We start from the raw sequence: 8368 nt of genomic DNA, 5'->3' as shown, positions 1-8368 counted from the left end.
CTCTGTACAACTGTGGTGAGCAGAAAAGCATCTCAGAATGCACAACATGTTGAAGTTTTATGGGGATGGGCTACAACAGCAGAAGACCAATGCTGGGTTCCACTCCTTCCAGTCAAAAACAGAAATCTAAGGTTGTAGTGAGCAAAGGCTCACCAAAACTGGACAGTTGAAGACTGGAAAAACGTCTGATGAATCTCGATTTCTGTTGAGGCACACAGATGGTAGGGTTAGAATTTGACATCAGCAGCATGAATCCATGGACCCAACCTGCCTTGCGCCTGCAGCCCAGGCTGCTGGTGGTGTAATGGTGAGGGGAATGTCTTCTTGGCATACTTTGGGCCTGTTAATACCAATCGATCATCGCTTGAATTCCACAGCCTATTTGAGGGTTGTTGCTGACCAGTGTCTGCTTCCAACATGATGATCCAGCACATTACAAAGCAAAAGTCATCTCAAACTGGTTTCATGAACATGACAATGAGGTCAGTGATCTTCAATGTCCTTCTCGGTAACCAGGTCTGAATCCAATAGCACACCATTGGGATGTGGTAGAACTGGAGATTCACAGCATGGATGTGCAGCTGACAAATTTGCTGAAACTGCATGATGCATTCATGTCACCATGGAGTAGGATTTCATAGGAATCAATGCCATGAAAAACAGAGGCTCCTTCATGGCTTCGAGCCCCTACCCATATATATATATATATATATAGTTGTTAGATTAGTTGGTACGTCTTCATTTATTTATATGTCTGTCAATGCACATACTTGCAGAAGAAAGGCGCGAGGGAAATCCCCTAGTCATAGCTAAGAGAGGTAGAGAGGTAACCCTTCTCCTTTAAGAGTGAAGGGGGGGAGGCGAGGAGGGGGCTAGATGTGCGCTGTTAAAATCAACTCGACAGCAACCCGAATGAAAGGGCTGTTATAGAGCAGAACACGCCGAAGACGACAGCTTTCATTACAGGTTAGAAACAATTTACATGATATCATACTGGAGGGCAGCTGTAAACCTAAATTGCTATGGCAACTGAGAAGCTCGCCAGAGCAGGTTGAGCACCGCATTAAGCGGTTGCTTGAACAAGTCGTTCAAGTAAGAGACCTGCGCGATGCGATTATTTCATTACCGCATATGAATCTCTTTACAATATTTGTGGTTACTAGATAGTTTCTTATATAATGATAGTCATCATAGTTCGAATACTTCACTAAGAAAAATTGTCGTAGTAATCGAAGAGGTTGTTTAGGTGATTTCTACGCTAATTTTTTATGCATAAACTCTATTGGTCGTCTGTTCTGCAATGCTTGCGCATATATTTTTGTGCAGCACGAAAGCCCTCCTCGTCTTTCGGTGCGAAAAAACAAGACAGCCTGCTGCATGCTTTACTGCTGCGGAAGTAAAGAGGAGAAGGAGAGCGCGAGCTTAGGGGCTCTCATGAAAAGCGAGGAGGAAGAAGCGCGAGACAAGGACGGAGGAAGTGCACGAGCCGCGCGAGAGCTGCACGGCTTGTCGGGCATACCGGAGCTGCTACCGGCTACTGCTCCCTCCCATCCCAGTCCTGGCCGTCTGGACCCGGCTCGAGTGCAAACGATGGGCGTCGGATTCAGTGGCAACTCCCAGAGTTTCGATTCTCCCCAGCGAAGACTAGGCCAGAGGGCCCCCAAGCTGGGGCAAATTGGACGGTCCAAGAGAGGTGAGTGCGCTTGTCCCAGCATACATAGTAGAGGTGACACACATGTAGAGGTGACACACACACAATAGCAAATGGCAATTAAAGTTGAACCTGAGACGTTTGTTAAGTCATCTACAATTTAACAAAGTTCTGATTTATTTGGTATAATACAGTAAGGCTGGTAAACCAGAGAGGAGGTACAGTGTTTTTTTTGGCATATCTGTTTTCAGTGGTCATAGAAGATGAGGACTTGGATGACATCATGAACAATAACGGATCACTTCCAGTCGTTGTTTAACCTCTCACCTGTAGTCTGACTGGTGGACTGAAGATGGCAGAGGCCAAGCAGAGCCTGTTAAACGGACCGTCCTTGCATGATCTTCGCATGCGCGGTACCTGTAGCTTAGCGCACTTCTGGATGGGTTGGGCGGTTTGGGGCCCCTCAAAACACCAGCCGGCCCCCTGTCTGCCTCCCGTCAGAATTCTATTTTCAGAGAAGTATTGTTCTGAAACAAGCAAAGCAGGCATGGAAAGGAACACCACAGATGGCAGCATGAGGTCACTTTCAACAGCACAGCCTGTGCCCGTGTGGGGTGACCCCAAAGACGAAAGAGAGGAGTTCACCTTAGAAGTGGTCATACATCTATAGAGAATCACATTGTTTAAACCCACGTAGTGCAGATGAGTAAAATATCTTAGATTGCAGATCAAGCACTGAGTCAACAGAATGTTGGACACAGCCGCTAACAGCAGTCCAATTCGAAACACATTTGTGTCTTATGTCAAGAAAAAGGACTAAACTCCCTTCTACTGCATGGCAACATTTAAAATTAAGCACTTCTTCCAGATATGCACTGTTGCAATGCACTATATTATGCACTCGTACACGTTGCCATAAGTTTAGGTAAGTTTGCACATTTCATGCTAGTCGCACACTAAAATGTCTGTGCATGTACACTATTGTAATTACATAATTCTAGAAGCAAATGCTTTCATCCACTGTAAGCTTACAATACCACTCATTTTAATTTTTCTAATATTATGCCAAGCGCAGTACCTCAAATAGTCACCAGATGGCAGCAGTTCAGTGAATTTGAGCCAAAATATTTACGTTTTGTCCAGTCTCGTGTACCATTGTGTCGATTGTATTTAATCATTTTAAAAAGGTTTCATTCACCCTTCATACACACTGTATTGGACGTGCCTTGTTTTAAGGCACGGATAAATGAAACTGGTGTGATAAGCTTCTCTTGAGAACATGCTCCTTCATTCAACCAAATCAGTGGTTATACATTGACACTGACCAGGTTTGATCACCATAAAACAAACCCTGAAAAGCATGTTTTTATTTCCACCCCCATAGAAACACACAGGGCAAAACCAACAAGCAATTCAGACTTGATCAGTGCATTAAAACTTTTATTTAAAACTTCACAATAATTAAAAAAAAAATAAAATGGCATAATCCCCATAAAAACATACTGGAGATAATGGGTAAAATGGTCTCCCAGCTGGCACAGCTGCATCGGACAACCCAGCAAGATAAGAGTGCTGGGTCAGCACTCATCTTGGTATTGCTCAGGTGCCTTAAGCATGTCGGAGTGCAGCCATACAGGGACAGGAAGGGAAACTTGTGGGGGACTCAAACCAATCCAATGGTGACCAGCATTTTTTGTTTTTTGGAACTATACAATAAAATGCCACAAGGGTATGAAATAGCACTTACTAGACACTAAAAAGTCACAATGGGAAGTAGGATGGAGTAAACAAAGAAACTGTCAGAAATAAGCTTTGGCTGAGGGATATTGAAGTAGACTCACTCCTGCAGTGAGAGGTGAGGGATTTACCATTAGTAAATGATTGTGGCATAGTTATGCATTAAGCACAAAAGTGGTTCAGAAGCTCAGTGGCCCTGTACGAAAGGAGTACTGGTGTGCGAGACACCCGAGGTGCCGTGATTCACTAAAACAAGAAGGCCCCTCAGTGGTTAAGACCACTTTAGTCTGTTGTGAAAGGACATTGGGCATTTGTCCTTTCAAAAAGTGCCCCAGAGATCCAGCGAAGTCAAAAAAGAGGGGGAAACAACTGATGGGGGGAGGGGGGGAATTATACACAGGCTAAATGAGACTGAAGGACAACTGTGGATTCCACATATAGCAACTTGCAGGTATTCACACATACTCTTTGCTGCTACTGGGGGGGCGGGTAGATTTCACAGGATATTTGGATTGTTTGGGCCGCCCCCTGGGACAGGAGGCAGCCAGCATGCCACCCCCCAGCAGGTCCAGGAAGGCCCCAGCCCAAGCAACAAAGATGGCAGCTCCAAACTCATATCTGCAAAAGGAATGCAAGAGGCAACGTCAAAGGAATCCGGAAACCCATTATCAAGAAAAATGAAAATGCAACATTTTGCAATTTTAATTCAGAAATGAAATGTCCAAAAGGTCATGATACTTACTTTGTGTTAACTGGGGTGAAAGGGTTGTAGAAATCTTTGATGATGTTGTTTGCAAACCATGAACAGGCCACTACAGCGGCTAAAGCTAAAGCAGGGGGGGGAGAGCAGGAGCGACACTCCATTAAAAATGCCAGCGGGTAAACATTTGTGTTGGGTGCAAGTTGCAAAGTAGTAAACTGGGCTCCTTAGTTCTGAAACTTACCCCCCAAGAGGATGATGATACCACCCGTCATGGCGATGCGTCCCTTGCGAATTTTGTCATCCCCTCCACAGTTTGTGCACTTCATGCCCATTGCGGCTGCTCCCAGACCCACAACGGACAAGAGGATGCCCACAACCATTAGGGCACGGGTGGCCTGCAGGGCTCCTGGGGAGGGAAATCATGTCGTCGTCAAGATTAACAGCCACCCGGGGGGAAGAAAAGTTGCATCAAAACCCTTATGTCACATTCCAAGACATGGGGGGGGGGGGGGGGGGCATTTGGCTTGGTAATAATGACGGTAAGTTCTCGCATTCTTCAGTCGTAATTTGTTCCAGCTATTTATACAGTACACACACAGTTTAAGAGGCTTAGAATTATTATTTTTTTAAACTGGGGTTTACGTAAATACTGATCGTCTATGACTCCTGGGTTTGCGGACGTCTCAAACCACATGCCATGCAAATCACGATATCACTTCCACTTACTGGCCCACAAACTGGTTCTAGCTAGACACTCCTCTGCATGAGTGAATACTCCCCTTCTTCCCCCAGTGAATGGAACCGGTCAGACCGGTAAAGGGACGTTGTAGGAGCTAAAGGATCATGTTTCACTAGCATCAAAAAGGAGAACCTGTTTTGTCCTTCCTGAGAAGACTGGGATGGGCAAGAGGTCTTTATCGGAAGGATGGGGGCAGGTTCCGGAAGCAGCAGCCATTGTAGATGGATCAGGTGGTGACTTTTTTTTTTTTTTTTTTTTTTAAAGTATGCAGGAACCATTCTGCCCACCCAGTATCCATGGATTTTTCATAGTGCATGTGGAGATCCACCTAATGTAATTAGACCTCCCCCACTAAAACCAAGAAGCTTTATTTCACACACATTCATTCTAGAAGGTGCTACACAGTCTGGGTTGTAGTTTCTGATCCCCTGCCTGGTTCTCCATGGAGACCTTGACCACCCCCCCTCCCCCCCCCCCAAGTAACCTTGAGATCATTGACAATTCACCAAGTACTGGAAAAGTTTGTCAGTACATAGAAATGGCCAGACACTGTTCCTCAAGTCTATGTTCCTCTGAATGACTCAAAATATCTGCATATTCAACAGGGACAACTCAGCAGGCGAAGCAGTTCAGTAAATTATAATAACCCCCTCTTGGACTGATGTATGTACACAATTATAATGTTGCTATCAGGCTTGGCTCACAAAACTCATATATGCATAGAGATAAAACCACGATAACATACTTTGCTGCACAAGTCAAACAGCTTTATCTACTACTGGTCTGGTTTGTTTATATCAGAACAGAAGGTAAAAGCCAAAAGTACCCAAGGAAGTCTCAGGAGTCAAGGATGAGGCTACCCCACTGTTGCATAGGCATTCATGCAAAATTTAGCAGTGCCGCAGCAAACAGACCGCACCCAATGGTCCACACACACATCATGGGAGTCACTTGTTACATGGAACTTGTAAGAAAAAAAAAAACTGCTGGGAATAAAATATGATCATGTTTTCCTGGCATGTTTCTCTTATGAAATACCGCACCCAAATGTAGTAACGCAGAACTGTAACTCCTCACCATAATAGTACACAGGTCCACATGCACACTAGTCTACATAATAGTACACAGGTCATCTACAGTGCGTCTACGTTTACCTTTTATAGTCAGCCCCTGACACCTGCAGATGTGCCACTTTGAAAAAGTAATCATGCATAATGGAGCAAAGCTCAAAACCTTGGAGCCAAGAATGACATTTTAAAACCACAGCACAAAGACAACATTTCACTTCACTGGGGAAATACCAATTTCAAACAAGACCTTCAGATTTATTCAAAGTACAAAAACAAGCAGAGACTTTGGGGAATCACTAATCCCAGGGAGGGGAGGGGTAACCATGGCGGACGATGATGCCATAACACACATGCTCTCTCCAGGTAGCCAGGCCTGCTGTGGAAATTCCCAGAACTACTCACCAAACCTCATTTCATAATAACAGATCAAGTTAAACAGCAGTATAACTGCTTCAGTTTCTGAAAAGATAGTCATGTCCAAACAACGGTTTCCAAATAAAAGGCAAACTGAGAATGAGAGCAAACCGGTTACAAAGAAAAACGTACGCATGCGCATTAGCACACAGTGGCCGAAAAGGTGCGGACACGCAAGGTGAGCCATTGTTCATCAGTCTCACCGAGATCATGGACCCAGTTGATGGATTGGAAAGGGGACACAAATTAATTGACAGTCGTGGCTGACTGAGGATACTCTTTCGGTTCTCTAACCAGGTAACTATAGTTCTGCAGTGGACACCTAACTAGGTGAGAACGGCTGCCCGACGAAGAGAAAAGCTCCTCCCTCACCACACCCCTCGTTTATGCACAAGCAGGATGACCCCGGTCAGGTAACGCAAATGATTTTCACTTTTGAAAAGCCAAACTCCACATTACATCATGTTAAACGTCAATTCACCGCACCATTTCAAAAATAAATAAAATACATTAAGAGTTAAAATCACTTACCATCAAGTTGTAGCATGGAGTCGTACACTTTGCACTGCATCTGCCCGGTGCTTTGGAAGGCACAGGACATCCACAATCCCTGGTACATGGCCACGGCCGTGATGATATTGTCCCCAACGTAGGCGGACATCTTCCACTGAGGCAGAATGGTCCCGATAATAAGGCCGATAACGCCAAGAAGCGCTAGAGCGAAACCCAAGAGCTGCAGCCCCGAGTTGGCCATTTTTACTCCTTCACTCCAGAAACACGTTTAGTGTTACTTCAAGTCTTGACGGACCTTCAGAAAAGCTCTAGGAGCGATTTAAACTAGACGACTGAAGAAGCGTAAAAAGAAAAAAAGTTCCCTTTGACAAAAAAAAAAGTCCCACAAATCTTCACAGAGGACCTTTTGTCCTGATACCTCTGTATACCTGTTCGATTTAAAAAACAGCACTACCCTTTTCAATAAATTTACGTTAAATTTTCTTGGGGAAAAGTACACAGCCGTTCGTGGAGGTAACGCTAAACCAACTGCGCACCTGTGCCTTCCAGCCGCACCTGAGTACGTAATGAGAGTGGTACGGGAGCGCGTTTTAAGAGCGCTCCCGGAAGGGGGAGGGGAGCGCGCAGTTTCTGTCCAGTTTCTCTCCCGGTCTCGCACATTTGCACAGTTTCGTGATGTCACCGGCCAGGTTGTCATGATGTACATGACTCACAAACATAATATTAAGTTAGGCGACTTTTAACGGCTTCTGGAATCCCTGCTCTTTTAAACGAAAGTTTTAAACTAAAAGATATACACATATATATACACACAGAGGTGTCAAATTGCACTGTTTACCGGTGAGACCCATGTTTTCAGCTCATTTTGCCATCTCATGCGTTGTCATGCATCCAAACCAATCAAAAGCAAAACAACTTCTACGTCGCCAGCGTAGCCACCCCCCCCTAAAAAAAAAACAAACAACATATTTACAGTATGGTCGACGTTATTCCCATCCTTAAATAATTTTATATATCATGTACACTGCGTTGCCAACTCTGGTCAGCTGGCTGGAGTGAAATTTTCAATTCGAGAGAAGTCTGCACACATATGTACACGCATTTACACCATGTAACAGTTTTATGACTTTCTAAATAGTCTACGGTATTTGCAAACTACCCCAACGCTTTTTATGTAGTTAAGATTAGGTTTATAATGGAATAATATAGATTTGCCATAATATAGATTTCTCGTGAGAGTGTCAGAGTTTGAAAACCTGAGTATCAGGCCAGATGCCTGTGGATGTTGAACGTGGTGTTTTTTCCAGTCCAAAGGCTTCTCTGATCAATTTCCCTCTTCCTACCATGCAGCAAAGTTCTTCATGAAGTTGAAAATAATTGAAACAGGGATGCCAAGATTTTTCGAGGTGGCCTTTAGTATCCTTATACTTGGTGCTAATCACATTTCAGATGCTCTCAGATGGCTGTCTTGTCTTCACCATTGTGGAAAAAGGAACAGGACCTTAAAGAGCCACCTTTAGGCATTTAATCCATCATTCATT

The 8368-nt window shown here is 44.3% G+C and overlaps 1 protein-coding gene across 1 annotated transcript; it reads right to left on the bottom strand.

The window, feature by feature from the left end:
* Nucleotides 1-3074: 3074 nt before the first annotated feature.
* cldn7b (claudin 7b) lies at nt 3075-7413 on the bottom strand. The gene is made up of 4 exons (XM_023829337.1): nt 6846-7413; nt 4333-4497; nt 4131-4215; nt 3075-4006 (listed from the first exon to the last, which is right to left on the bottom strand). Exons 1-4 carry the CDS (start codon nt 7066-7068, stop codon nt 3844-3846), a joined length of 636 nt encoding a protein of 211 aa, XP_023685105.1. The 5' UTR covers nt 7069-7413; the 3' UTR covers nt 3075-3843.
* Nucleotides 7414-8368: the final 955 nt, after the last annotated feature.

Source organism: Paramormyrops kingsleyae, chromosome 18 (genome assembly GCF_048594095.1).
Source record: "Paramormyrops kingsleyae isolate MSU_618 chromosome 18, PKINGS_0.4, whole genome shotgun sequence".
In the NCBI taxonomy this organism is placed as follows: domain Eukaryota; kingdom Metazoa; phylum Chordata; class Actinopteri; order Osteoglossiformes; family Mormyridae; genus Paramormyrops; species Paramormyrops kingsleyae.
This window is presented reverse-complemented; position numbering and strand designations above follow the sequence as displayed.

Coding starts and splice junctions, on each gene's coding strand:
- cldn7b (XM_023829337.1), bottom strand. CDS start 7,068: ATGGCCAACTCGGGGCTGCAGCTCTTGGGTTTCGCTCTAGCGCTTCTT. Junction 4,498..6,845: donor CTCCATGCTACAACTTGATG/GTAAGTGATTTT, acceptor TTCCCTCCCCAG/GAGCCCTGCAGGCCACCCGT. Junction 4,216..4,332: donor TATCATCATCCTCTTGGGGG/GTAAGTTTCAGA, acceptor CCCCTGCTTTAG/CTTTAGCCGCTGTAGTGGCC.